This window comes from Bubalus kerabau, chromosome 11, assembly GCF_029407905.1.
Source record: "Bubalus kerabau isolate K-KA32 ecotype Philippines breed swamp buffalo chromosome 11, PCC_UOA_SB_1v2, whole genome shotgun sequence".
NCBI classification, from domain to species: Eukaryota; Metazoa; Chordata; class Mammalia; order Artiodactyla; family Bovidae; genus Bubalus; species Bubalus kerabau.
The window spans coordinates 22,656,522-22,671,210 of record NC_073634.1 but is presented as its reverse complement, the minus strand read 5'-3'; the positions used below and the strand labels follow the sequence as shown (position 1 = coordinate 22,671,210).

At 36.3% G+C, this 14,689-nt stretch overlaps 1 protein-coding gene across 5 annotated transcripts in view; it reads left to right on the top strand.

Moving 5' to 3' along the window:
* Window positions 1-14,689, top strand: part of PRKD3 (protein kinase D3) — an 86,967-nt gene that overhangs the window by 66,799 nt on the left and 5,479 nt on the right. For 4 of the 5 annotated variants that reach the window (XM_055539818.1, XM_055539819.1, XM_055539820.1 and 1 more), the window contains 7 exons: window positions 59-335; window positions 3,086-3,138; window positions 5,192-5,264; window positions 6,272-6,378; window positions 11,377-11,538; window positions 11,784-11,882; window positions 14,202-14,469. In XM_055539818.1, coding sequence (XP_055395793.1) covers window positions 59-335; window positions 3,086-3,138; window positions 5,192-5,264; window positions 6,272-6,378; window positions 11,377-11,538; window positions 11,784-11,882; window positions 14,202-14,469 — 1,039 coding nt within the window. The remainder of the gene's footprint in view (window positions 1-58; window positions 336-3,085; window positions 3,139-5,191; window positions 5,265-6,271; window positions 6,379-11,376; window positions 11,539-11,783; window positions 11,883-14,201; window positions 14,470-14,689) is intronic. The other variant, XM_055539822.1, reaches the window with a different exon arrangement.

The window sequence follows — 14,689 nt, the reverse complement described above, 5'->3', positions numbered from 1 at the left end:
TGTATTTGAAAAAAAGCCCACATATTCATGTTTCCTAACGCTTAGTTCTTTACTTCAGGAAATTCCACTTTCAGAAATTCTCCGCATATCTTCACCACAAGATTTCACAAGCGTTTCACAAGGCAGCAACCCACACTGTTTTGAAATCATCACTGATACTATGGTATACTTTGTTGGTGAGAACAATGGGGACAGCTCTCACAATCCTGTTCTTGCTGCCACTGGAGTGGGACTTGATGTAGCACAGAGCTGGGAAAAAGCAATTCGCCAAGCTCTCATGCCTGTGACGCCTCAAGCCAGTGTCTGTACTTCTCCAGGCCAAGGGAAAGATCACAGTAAGCAATAAGCTTCTTGATGACTTTTTCCCCATTTGGTTCTTAAGTGTTTTGTGGGTGCAGTTGTGTTTCTGTATTTATTTTAAGCCTCATTTTCAGAATCAACACCATTAGTCAATTGCTTTATAAAATTATGTTGGTCATAGTATGTGCTTGCAGTCCCCAGAGCGAGGCTCCAGAGTCAAATCTGCCTGCATTTAAATCTTGGCTCTGCTGACCTGTTATGTGATCTTGGCAAGTACTTTCCTTTTCTGTAACGAACCTACTGTATAGAGTTGTCAGCATTAAATGAAAGAGAACCAGAAGGGGTTAAGTAAGCTAATAGTATTAGGATGGTGCTTCAGGGTGGGATTTTCAGTCTGTAAAGCGCTGCAGTTCACATAGTACTTATAAAATGTATGAAGTCAGAAATGCTGCATTCGTTTTAACTGAACATTCAGAAACATTAAAAAAATATATTGAAACACATGTTCTTTGCACCAACAAAATTTATAAAATAAAACCTAAATTTGTTTTAAGTTTCAAGTGAATACTTAATCACAAAGCCATAGTAAAATATCACTTCCCTGCACCCACCCTCCCCCCCCCCATTGACATTATGTCATTTATGGTGAAACAGGTTTCATTCATCAGGCAAATACATTTAAATTGAAAGAGATGTCAGCCTCTTTTCTTTTCTAGCTGCACTGCACAGCTTGTGGGATCTTAGTTTCCCGACCAGGGACTCAGCCCAGCAGTGAAAGCACCGAGTCCTAACCCCTGGATGGACAGGGAATTCCCTCAACCAGTTTCTGTATGCCTTTTATTTCAGTTCAGCTATGTTGCTTAGTATACCTCATCTTGGCATTATGCTAGGCCCTGAGCTAGAATACAAAAGAAATACAGAGATTTTTTTAAAGATAGGAAGGGAAATAGGTACATAAAGCAGTAGAGTGCAAAAAGGAGCAGTGCATTTCTCAAGGACTCAGATACAGATAGGAAGGTAAGTGGAGACTTCATGATAAAGAAGCCTGATTTGGACCTTGACCTTGGATCTCACATAAGTTAGGATAGGCAGAGCCAACCTAGGGGTGTGCATGGAATTAAGGGGACCTGTGATCAAAGGCATGAGGGTAATGACCATGAAAATGTTTGGTGTTGAATATTGATTCTGAAAGGATGAATAAAATGGATAATCACAATGTTTCTTAAATTTGAGGGGATTTTAGAACTGTCTGATATTCAATTGGACCTTTCACCCCAGAAAATAATGCAGATACAGAACACAAATTTTATATATAATTGGATTTAGGATCCTTCTCAAGCCCATGCATGGACTCTTCTCTAGGATTATAAGCCCGTAAGGACAGACTGCAAAAGGGCTAAGGGAGAATGAAAGCTCAGTTCTGCCGCTTTGCTAGCTTCATGATCTTGGCTTCTTCAGTTCTCTCATCTAAAAGGAAAATGATATAATAATTGCATATGATGCACTTAGCACCATTCCTGACCTAGTTGTGGCACTATTACTGTGCAGCTGCTGCTGTTGCTGCTGTCCTTGTAACAACCAGTCTGGAGCAGAGTTCTCCTGGGAAGCGATAGAAATGAAAACTGGATGGAGTTAAGACAGTGGAGGCCTTTGAAACAAAATAAATATTAACTTAAACTAGAAAACTGGGACTACTAAAAAGCAGAGTTTTAGGCTCATTCATTTTGTTGATGCTGTGCTTTTTTGGTCTCTTGCATTAATATTTGATTTTTGGGATTATTTAAAGTTGACTTAATATTTTTAAATTGACAATATTTTAAAATGGAGTTTCCACAGTCATTTACTTATTTTTTGATGTATAGTTGCTTACATTTTCTTCTTAATGAAGTTTTATGTTTTTATATTTGGGATTATAAAAGAAATTTCTTATCTTTTTCTTTATCACTGAGATTCTAGATGTTTGAGAACTAGTCTCTTGCTTTACTTTTCTCATTTCTAATTTTCTTGTCAGTTACTTCCTTTGCTTACCAAAGTAATATAGACATTTAAACTTTATAGAAATATGTAATATAAAATGAGAATCTCTTCCCTATATGCATGTGACATGTCCCCCTATTCCCAGTTGTATATCTCCCCCCTCAGAAAACCATTATTAATAGTTCGGTGTATATTTCTTTTGGGGATGGGTTGGGAAGAGGGAAGTCTATTCTATTTGTACGGTCTTGTTATATTTTTATTTTCACAAAAGTCATGTTTGTTGTAAAAGATGTATGATCTTTTTACAACTTGATTTTATGAACTATTTAATATGTATTTCAAAAGTATATGTTTATATAATTTTAATGTTTTATGACAGTAATGCATACTTTCTATACATTTTTTAAACAGTCTAGAAGCATATAAAAAAATCTTTGTTCCTCAACCCCATCTCTCTCCCTCACCAGAAGTGATAATATTTTGTTTGCTTTGATTCATATGCCACTACCCTGAAACGTACCTTTTTAACTTAATAATATAAATAGCTTTCTGACTCAGTACTTACAGCCCTGCATCCTTAAATGTGTAGATAGTATTCTTTTGTATGGATGTGTATTCTATTTTACCAGTTTCCTGTTGATGGATTAGTTATTGTTTATGGATAATTTTGTTTTAATGTAATGCTATTAACTGTATGTTAGCTAGTTTTTAAAATTTAATGTACTGTAAGCATTCACATGTCAGTAAATATTAGTATTACTAAGTTATATACTAAGTTTTTTTCCCCATATTATCATTCATTTTACAGAAGATTTGTCTACCAGTATCTCTGTATCTAATTGTCAGATCCAAGAGAATGTGGTAAGTAAATATTACAGCTAAAATATGAAGACTGGCTAATTAAGGAAAATAAAATGTGAAAGTCTTACTAGAAAATAAGTTTATAACCCAGAGTACTGTGCAGTTTGCCTGAAGACACTAGACTGAACTGTGTGGGTGGTAACTTCCTGGAGGAGTTCTGCTTTATGAAGGAAACTGAGGCAGTTTCCTTTTAAATTATGAAAATAAAGTTAACTTTTTCATAAGTGACATTAGAATATTACAGAGTGATAGACTAGTTCAAAGAGAAGAGAGAGGCTACTTGCTGGGTCAGAGCAGGGAAAACTTCCTAAAGGAAGTAAAACTTGAATATACTTAAAAAGAGTTTTGACACGAGTGCTGAGAGGATGGCAGTGAGAGAAAATTTCATGAAAGTACAGAGAAGCAGAAAATGCAGGATTTTAAGGCAGAGTGAGGACTCAGTTGAGCTGGTACACGTAGGGGTTTACATTAGGGGTCAACATACTTTCTATAAGGGGATGGAAGTAAATATTTTAGGCTTTGCAGACTATATACAGTTATAAACTCAACTCTGCTGCCATTGTGAGAAAGCCATCGTCAGTACATACAGGAATGAGCTTGACTGTTTTCCAGTATAAGTTTTTTTGTGAACACTTATATTTGAATTTCATATAATTTCATGTTTTACAAGATGACATTATTGTGATTTTTTTTTCAACCATTTAAAAATGTAAACTGTTCTTAGTTCAGGAGCCATACAGAAAGAGGCAGCAGGCTGGATTTGGCCCACAAGCCTAGTTTGTCAGCTTCTGGATTAGTTAGAAAAAAGGCTAGAAAAAGAAGCCCAAAAGCTGTATATAAATTTATTTGATTCAAATCTCTCTTACTCTTCAACTTGGGGCATCCAGCTGTTACTGTTCAGTAACACACAAACGTTGGATTTTCTAAGATTGTATAGAAACTGGATATCCAGTAGTGTTGTGGGGGATGGAGGGTTTCAGGGAGGTTTGATCTGTGTGTCTCTTGTCCAGGCAGCATGTGTGCATGTGCAGTCGCTTCAGTCGTGTCCAACCCTGTGGACAGCAGCCTAGCAGGCTTCTCTGTCCATGGGATTCTCCAGGCAAGAATATTGGAGTGGGTTGGTAGGTAGCATAGGAACCAGAGTACTGGGGAGAGAAAGAAGTTTTCTCATTTCATTTTTACAGATGAAAAGACCAAGTCCCAGGGAATTCAGCTTATTTAAGATTACCTAATTTAAATGGAAATGAGGGGTTTGTGGAAGTACTGATTTTTATATGCCAGGCACTAGACTTGACACTTTGTATATCTTCATTTAATTCACTTAAAAATCCAGTAAGATAGATGTTATTATATCTGCTTTACTAATGAGGGAATGAGGCCTTGAATAAACTTGGTTTATTCAATCCAGTGACTACCATGAGAAGGCACTGTCTGGGAATGTAACACTGAACAAAATAAGTGTAGTCCCTGGCTTCTTGGAGACTGTAGCACATACCCAAATGAGACCTTGACTGAGGATCTGTGGAAAGGATTGGAGAATGCTTTCTAAGAATATTCTGACAGCAGCAGCCACTAATGGGAAAAAAAGAGGAAAGGGAAGGAAGAAGATTGAGGAGTGGATATGAGTTACACATATTTCATCAGTCTTTCAAAATAAGTCTCAAAAATACAAATCTCAAAAATACAAAACTTTGAGTTTTTCTTTGAAGTCAAAGATAGCAAATCTCTTTAATAGTAAAGTTCGTAAAACTTTCTTCTTAATTTTTATGTTAATTTAATTTTTATAGATCACTACTTAATAAATGTATTTTTTAATTCAAATCATTTTTCCCCCAGTGGTGGTCTTACAGAATACATTATAGTTGTACGTTAAGAGTCATAGTAAAGTTGGTCTTTTTTAGGACAGAGAATGTCAGTATTTCATAAAGTATTTTGTGAAAAAGAAATCCCTCAACCATTAAAAACTGAAATGTATGTAAGTATTTGAATGAAAAGAATCAGAGATATGGACATGGTTTCATGGAACTAATAACACTTACTCTTTCCCAAATAGGACATCAGTACCGTTTACCAGATATTTGCAGATGAGGTGCTTGGTTCAGGCCAGTTTGGTATCGTCTATGGAGGTAAGTAAGCAGTTGCAGCCTTTTGCATATTGTAGATAATGTAGAAAATTAGGAAATTTAAAAATCATTTGCTAGTTGTTAGCATGTTTTCACAATTTTGCAAGTGGTTTCTTCCTCAGAGATTAATCTGCATAGTTTTAGATAAGTCCTTTTCACTATAACTTAGTATTAATTTCTTAATTTAAATGGAAAACTTTAAAAAGAAACAGAGAATCAGAAAATTCACAGTAGTTTTCGTCGTTTCTTGTAGCTTACACGGAAAGATGTTTGTGTGGCTTGAAGTTTGTGTTGGACTCTGAGAGTTCATTTACTGAAGTATGTGCCCCACTGGTTTTCCCACACAGTTGCCCGTTTGTCTGCGGTTGGCACACATGGTGTATCAGGTCTAACACCTGAAATCTTACCTCACTCTGACTTACATTGCCGAAGCCTTTTAACCTCACTGTGCCTCAGTATCTTCATCAGTTTAATGGGGCTTATACAGCCTGGCCTGTATATTCATTAATGTATGTAAAGCTACTTTACAAGCTATGATGCAAGGTAGAAAAGTAATGTTAAACCATTTGCATTCCTTACCACAACTAGTTGGCCTTTCTGCTTGAAGATTTACCCTAATATATAGTTAAATCACTCTGCAAAGAACCTAGAATAAAATGAATTCCATGGTACAGTGTTTCTATCTTGACAGAATTTCTGAAGACTAAGTCACATAGTTAACTTTCATTTATTTAATAAGGTGGATTATTTTTCAGCAGACAGGTTCATTCAAATTTCCTGCTATTTCAAATAACAAAACAGCCTTTATTAGAGGCAGTTACTATAAGGGAAAATTATAGTTATTATAGATGAGTGATGGAGAAAGAACAAAATGAGCCTGCCCCCTAAAAGAAATACAAAAGTAAATACATACCAATTTCAGTTTGTGGACAACTTCCTAATGAAACTTCTGTATTGTATGTGACATCAATTTGCATCTTCTTTCTTACCTGAACTTTTTTGAAAAATAGGAAAACACAGAAAGACTGGAAGGGATGTGGCTATTAAAGTAATTGATAAGATGAGATTCCCCACAAAACAGGAAAGTCAGCTCCGTAATGAAGTGGCTATTTTACAGGTAAAAAGTTGCTTTGTATCGGTTTTCATTTTTGATTTATGAGTTTTTAAATCAAAGTCTGTCTAGTGAACTGGCAAGATTTGGTTTTTGTTTTCTTTGTTTGCATTTTATAACATTTTGGCTCAGTGAGAGGCCAGTGAGCTTCTGAATTAACTCCCTTTTTTTTAAAAAAAAGGCTAAATTACGTTACAGTAATCTAGGAGTTAAAAGGACTGACATTATGGTAGTAGGTTGTTTGGAACACATTTTCATAAGTCTTAAATTTAAAAAGCTCAGATTTCATTCTTAACTCATCATTCCATGAACTATAAAAACACTTTGATACTTCTACCACCGGATTTCATTATAACAGTTTAATCCATTGAGCTATACTTTTAAAGATATATTGGCAGTGAGTTAAATTCCATAAAATAAATTACTGTGAGTTTTTATTCTCATGTAACATGTTTATCTATTTTGGAAGTCATCTAGAAGATTAAAAGTTAGCTTTATTTTTCTGAATACATTTAATTTATAATATGCAAATGTTTATTGATTCATTGTGTAGCTTTTGCATGGTATTTAAGAAAATGTAATAGTTAATGCTGTCAGAGCCCTATTTGCTTGTGGGTGAAGTTCAAGAAGACACAGCCTAATGAACTTGGTGCTTCTTTGGAGAAGAAGGTAAGAAAGTTGTAAACATGTAATTAATTTTACATTTATTACATTACTGGTCACTGTTACTAACACCTGCCTCACTTTTCCCCAGATGATCAAAAGATGGTGGTCTACAAGCTACCTGTGTGGTCACTTCAAGGCTGCCTCCTCCTATGAAGCTACCTTTAAAATAGTCTGAATAGTAGCATTCAGACTCTGCATTAGGGTTTGAAAATATTGTTAGAGATCTTTTTTCATATCTAATTTTGGACTCTTTCTCAATATCCAGTTTTTATGCAAAAAATAAATACTAAGGATTTATTCATAAGACTTGATTTCTCCTTGTCACTTTTTAAAATTTTATTGTAGTTGATTTACAATGTTGTGTTAATTTCTGCTGTACAACAAAGTAACTCATACACACACACACACACACACACACACACACACATATATATATATATTCTCCTCCATTATGGTTTATCATAGGATAATGAGTATAGTTCCTGTGCTGTACAGTAGGACCTTGATGCTTATCCATCCTGTGTGTACTAGTTTGCATCTGCTGATCCCAAACTCCTAATCCATCCTTCCCCCACCCCTTCCCCCCAGTCTATTCTTTATTTCTGTGAGTCTGTGTCTGTTTCATAGAAATGTTCATTTGTGTCAGACTTTAGATTCCAGATGTAAGTTCTCCTTGTAACTTTGATCACAAATACAGCTCTGAACTAAATACTGAAGCTTATCTCTCCCATGTTACCAACTGCAGATGTTAATAAAACTAAGTTTAGGAATTTGCAGGTAATATACAATGTAAACACTTTATTATTATATCACTCTGGCTCTTTTCATTGATATTGCCTGACTGGGAACAGAATTAAATAATTGTAGTATGGGGGATTTTGTTCCTTTCATTTCATAACGATGTGGTAATGTAAAATCTTTTGTTATTGCCTGAAGAGGGTAGTAGAGTAGTGGGAGAAAAGATGAAGTGCTCTCCTGGCTCCCTATGTAAATGGGAAATTCAGTATTTTCCCCTTCTCTTCTTGGAAATCACCCAGAAGCTACACGAAAAATGATAAACAGAAAAGCATACTCTAATATAGATAGAAGAGAGTTCAGATACACAAAATAGGTATAAGTTTTTCCAAAAACAGTGGAGATGGACCAGGCAAATGTAGAAAGAGGCATCACAACAAGAACTGGTTTTGTTGGCTCTTTCTGAAGTCTGCAGTCATGACAGCCTCTCTGGGTTTCTCTCAGATAGAAAAAAGTGAAGGGGCATCATGACCTAGTAAGATTTAATTCAAGAGAAAACATGAAGTGAATTAAGAAGGGCGCACTCAGTGGAAGAGTGCAAATCACGTTAAACCAAATGACGTCAGTAACTTTAAAGGAAAACTAGTGACCATACTGGAGAAGGCAATGGCACCCCACTCCAGCACTCTTGCCTGGAAAATCCCATGGACGGAGGAGCCTGGTGGGCTGCCAGTCCATGGGGTCGCTAAGAGTTGGACACAACTGAGCGACTTCACTTTCACACACTGGAGAAGGAAATGGTAACCCACTCCAGTGTTCTTTCCTGGAGAATCCCAGGGACGGGGGAGCCTGGTGGGCTGCCGTCTATAGGGTCGCACAGAGTCGGACACGGCTGAAGCGACTTAGCAGCAACAGCAGCAGTGACCATACAGGGAAGAACAGACAAATACACAGATGTCCATGACAGATGAAGTAGACAAAGCTAAGTAAGAACAGAAGAGGCCTAAACATTATAAGGTAGATATAACCAGTTTATATTGAACTCTGTACCCACAAATAAATAAATACTTTATTAGCTAAAAAAACAGTTTTTTATCTTAATGTACTAAAACTGCAAATAAATTATAAAATTGGGGAAAAGAAATCTCCAACCACCTGAAAAAAAAACTTTTAAAGTCTTAATTCTTGAATCAGAGAGCAAAATCATGACCCAAGTATTTAGAAAATAATTATGAAAATACTGTTTATCAGAGCTTTTAAACTACTACTCATAGAAATGTCAAATACTTAATGAGGAAGGAATGAAAATAATGAATTGAGTCCAACTCAAGTTAAAGGAGGAACAGTCAACCTGAGGAAAACAATTAACAAAGATAAAACTGGAAGTTAATAAATTTAGTACAGTAAATCCAAAAGCTGGTTAGCTATGTGGGTGGGATAACAACAAAATAAGTGAATCAAAATATAAGAAAACAAAAACATTTTGGGAGGATGATCACAAATACTGAAAAAAATTAAGGGAATCTTAAGATACTATCTTGGTGGCTCAGCTGGTAAAGAACCGCGTGCAATGCAGGAGAACTGGGTTCGATCCCTGGGTTGGGAAGATCCCCTGGAGAAGGGAATGGCTACCCACTCCAGTACTCTGGCCTGGAGAACTCGGTGGACTGTATAGTCCATGGGGGGCAAACAGTCGGACACGACTGAGCAACTCTCACTCACTAAGATACTATCTTGTGCAACTCTACTAGGTAAACTTGAAAGCCTGGAGAAGAGGATTAATTCTCTATGAAACTATAATTTTCTAAAACAGACTCCAGAGGAAACGGGACATTAAACAAATAGAAGAAGTTGTTAATAAGAATTATGTTATAGCATACTTCTGTTTTGGTGTGTTCATGCATATGTTCTCAAGGATGGCAGGGGTTGGGGGTGAGAAACTTGAGAGGTAATTTGACTAGTGTATAGGGGACAGCTGGCCACACTTATAGCTCTAAGTTGATCAGAGTTAGGACGTTTTGACTCTTCTGCTTACTGCCATTATCACACCCCACCACTGGGGTATTTCACTTTATCTACTATAAGATTGTATCACTTTTTATTTTGCCACCTGGAACACCATCATTAAATTATTTTAAGCTGATTATAAACAATATTTACTTTGTGCTTGCTGTGCATTTTCTAAACAGTTTTAAAACACCAACCATGATTCAGAAGTTAAGCTAAATATGACTAAGACACGGTCTCTGCTGTCAGTACTGTACTAGAGAGTAAGATATGCATACATGTAATACAGCACCGTGGGATAAGTACCGCTGCATGAGTGCAGGGGCAGCTGCTGCAGTAGTCCAGAAGAGAGGTGGTGTGAGCGAAAATTCAGGCGTTACGGTGGGAACTGAGAATGGTGGTGGATTCAAAACGCATTGTAGACATGGAGCCCAACTTCACACAGGCTGGAAAAAAGTTTGCCCTCTTAGTGTGAGAAAAAAAGCATAAGAAAAAACTATTTCTGTTAATAAGGATTAAAACATTTAATCACTTGGGCCAGTATTTAAGAACATATTTAAGTTTGAATAAGAAAAATGAAACCAGGTTATTGAAGATATTAAAACTCATCCAGAAATTTAGATTTATGTCCAGAAGTAAAGAACCATTAAATGTTTTTGAGTATGGCTGGTTTCTCAAATTCACTTTTGAGGAAGTTTTGTTTGTTTTTAATACCAGTAAGATAGTTTGCTTTTTTTTTTTTAAACAGTATCACATTCAGCTTTGTATTTTTCCAACCTGTGAGCCTGAAAGTCACTAAGTCGTGTCCAACTCTTTGTGACCCCATGAACTATACAGTCCATGGAATTCTCCAGGCCAGAATACTGGAGTGGGTAGCCTTTCCCTTCTCCAGGGGATTTTCCCAACCTATATCTCCTGTATTGCAAGTGAATTCTTTATGAGCTGAGCCACAAGGGAAGCCCAAGAATACTGGAGTGGGTAGCCTCTCTCTTCTCCAGCAGATCTTCCCAACCCAGGAATCAAACTGGGCTCTCCTGCATTGCAGGTGGATTCTTTACCAACTGAGCTATCAGGGAAGCCCCAACCTGTGCGCCTAATAGTGCTTAAGAAAAATGGGGTGATGGTGGTAGAGATGCTGAACCTGAAAGAGGGAAGACCAAATCAAGATATGAGATCAGGACTTAGATAAATAACTACCTTAAAGACAAAGCCACCTGTTGAGCCAAGACCTTTACAAACAGCCCTGAAGAACCAAAGCTGTGTAATTGGCTAAAACTTTGGTAGTTGGTGCCTATTTGTGGATAGCATAAAGTTAGAGTACCATCAGAAGATTAAAAAGATGACAAAAAAGGAAAAGCAGTAATGGACAAGGGCAGTTATATAATCAAACTGGGAAGACATTCTTTCCCTTCCTGTGCATCTTCTCTTTAGTACAGAACTTTGAAAATCAAACTCCATGATCCTTTTTGTTTGCTTTTATTTTTCTGAGCTATCTTTTGTGCCATTATTCCATACAGTTAACTGCAGTACATTGTTAGATACTTGCGTAGTAAAACTTTACTCACGTTGGTCACATAATGTTCTGCAACTCTCTAGAATTTGCACCATCCTGGGATTGTAAACCTGGAATGTATGTTTGAAACCCCGGAACGAGTTTTTGTAGTGATGGAAAAGCTACATGGAGATATGCTGGAAATGATTTTATCTAGTGAGAAAAGTCGACTTCCAGAACGAATAACTAAATTCATGGTCACACAGGTATTTTAAACTTTTTTTTTTTTTTGAAACTAGAGAAAAATTAAGGACTATGGGAAATAGTAGTGCTTTTCACATATCAGGATATTGTGGGTGTTGTTACTTTGAAGAAGACAATAACACTTAGAGTTAAATCTTGATGAACTGTAATGGACTTTCCAAATTATTATACTGTTCGGGGGGGTCCAATTAGGATTTAGCTGTGACTTTTCCAGGAACAGAAAAAATTCTCTCTTCTTCAATAACAGATACTTGTTGCTTTGAGGAATCTGCATTTTAAGAATATTGTGCACTGTGATTTAAAGCCAGAAAATGTGCTACTCGCATCAGCAGAGCCATTTCCTCAGGTGAGATATTCTCCAGAACCTTTTTAAAGTATGGTTTTAAATATCTGTGACAACATTGTGAAGCACACATGTAATGAAAGGCAGTGCTGTAGATTCAGTTCATAACTATCTACAGAAAAAGTTTTTAGCTTGTAACTACCAGGGAGGATTTATACCTGAATAATTTGAATTGACATTTTACTAATTATTGATATATTGTTTGTGTTCATGAAGGCTTTTTACACCTAATGACTTTTTAGACCAGTTCTTAAGGAGTAATTTTTTTGTGATTTGTGCACAGTTCACCGCTCCCCTGTGGTTTGGGAATGAAGTAGGAAGAGGTAGCCTTGGTTGGTGCTTGGTCCTCAGGACAAATTCCCTATGAAATAAACTGAGGGATAACCCTGAAATGGGAAGACAAGATTTTGGCTGAGGCAGGCAGCCAACTCTTCCTCTTTAGAGTACTGTATTTCAAACATTCTCGACAAAACCCATGGAAGAATTACATTTCCCATCACCACCGGGGCTCACATACGTATGATGATAATGTGTCTCCTGCATATGATGCACTCATTTTGTTTTTCACTTGGTTAAATTTTATTTCATTAAAACATGTTCATCTTGATTCAGATTTATCTCATAACCTAAAAATGGTTCTTAACCCAAAGTCTGAATCATTTATCCTAAGGACTATACATTAGTGGTGCCTATGAATGTTTCTCATGACTGTCATCAACTCGAATAATTTATTTCCAAGTTATTGTTTATGTGCATTTATTTAAAAAACAATTAGACAAGAGGGCAACAGATGACTGTTCCGTTGGTAAATACAACTCAGATTGTCCTTCAAAGAAAAAGATATATTTAAAAAAATTATTCAACTCTTTTTACATTTAAGGAAGTAATCATATTCCTCTTAGAATGCATATGAGAATAAAAGTAATCCCCTTGTCTTTATGAGATCAAAAAGGTGCCACGAGCATTGATGCTATATTTTAAATAAAGTGCTTCAATATATTATTTCATTTGATCTTCAAAGGAGTATGGGCAAAGGATGCACACCCCTCCAGCTAAGGTTAAAACTCGAACCTTCTAACCTCCATTAGGATCAAAGGGAAAATAATGTCATTTATTTGATACTCTTTTTTTTTTTATCAAATGCTAGGCATGGCCACTCTTTTTTCAGTTGCCAAACTGCCAAGTCATCTTTATCAAAATGTTAGCTGAAATATGGCATTTAATGAGGGGGGAAAGAGTTCACATTTCTTCATGGTTGATAATCCTATTCTTCAGATAGGATTTGAATCTCAGAGGAAGTAGCCAAATTCAGTAATGACACAAAACAAACATCATAAAAACACGTATGAAGGTCCATCTTTGCTTTCCAGTCATTATGTGTATCACTGGTTTTTAGAGGCCAAATCCCTCATCTCTCAATTCATCTTAACGTTTTTAGTGAAGACATTTTGTGAATCTGGGCATTTCCCTCAGGGAAGTACTTGGCATTTGCTGCCCAGCATGGATGTATCCTTAATCACCAGAATTTGAACCTCTGCTAGAGGACAGGCAGCAAGCTCATTACATTTCCAGAGCCTTCTTTCCAAAAGAGCATGGTAGTGACTATGGCTACCCTCAGATATAACTCTTTGCAAATCTAAACATCTAACTAGCAATATTTTGTTCCGTAGTCATAGAAAAGCTACTCTTAATTCTTTCAAGCAATCTCTAGTATTACGCTTTTACTGGCCACATTAATAGTTATCTTTTAACACACCTGAACTGGTGTGTATATACTTGCCAATATATAGTGACCTTGGGAAGAGAGATTCTAGGATTAAGTAAAATAAAGGGTAAGTTTTTAAATATCATAACTTATTTTTCATTCAGCAAACACTTGAGTACCTTTATACAGGCACTGTGAGGCCACTGAGGATTTAAAAATGAAACAGTTCCTGCTTCTAGATGATAGAAAGGGGTCTCCAAGCCAAATGATAAAAGATCAGCACCTTCCATTTCATCAAAAATGATGAGCACTCATAACACCATTCTGGTATTTGGCATTCTGGACGCTACACTTCAAAAGTGATTGTTTGAAACAAGCACTTAGCAAAGTTCTTCATACTGTTAGTAATGGATCATAGGGTTATAAATGTATCTTCCTTTTGGGAAAAGGATATTTTACAGTTTCCCTATGTATAATCTTTTGGCATTCATAATACAGTTGGCAAATGTGTTTAAATGATTCCATATCATATTTAGGAACAGGTAATTATAAATAAATTGATATATATTTTATCTGTATATCAATAATATAAAATTAACATCATCCTTAATTTCCAGGTGAAGCTGTGTGACTTTGGGTTTGCACGCATCATTGGTGAAAAGTCATTCAGGAGATCTGTGGTAGGAACTCCAGCATACTTGGCCCCTGAAGTTCTCAGGAGCAAAGGTTACAACCGTTCTCTAGATATGTGGTCAGTGGGAGTTATCGTCTATGTGAGCCTCAGTGGCACATTCCCTTTTAATGAAGATGAAGATATAAATGACCAAATCCAGAATGCTGCATTTATGTACCCACCAAATCCATGGAGAGAAATTTCTGGTGAAGGTAAAAAAAAAAAAAAATTAAGTTTTTGGTCTGTGCATCTTAGTTTAAAAACCTTCATGATTCCACATCACCCTGTTTTGACATCTCTTTTTAATATTTCCCATTCATCTTCCAAATTCAGCTATTTACCATTGTTTGAAGAATACTTCCTTTTATATATAGTTTCTTTATCTTCCTAAGTTTCCAGGCAGGGCACTAATCCAGGTCCCAACTGCCTCAT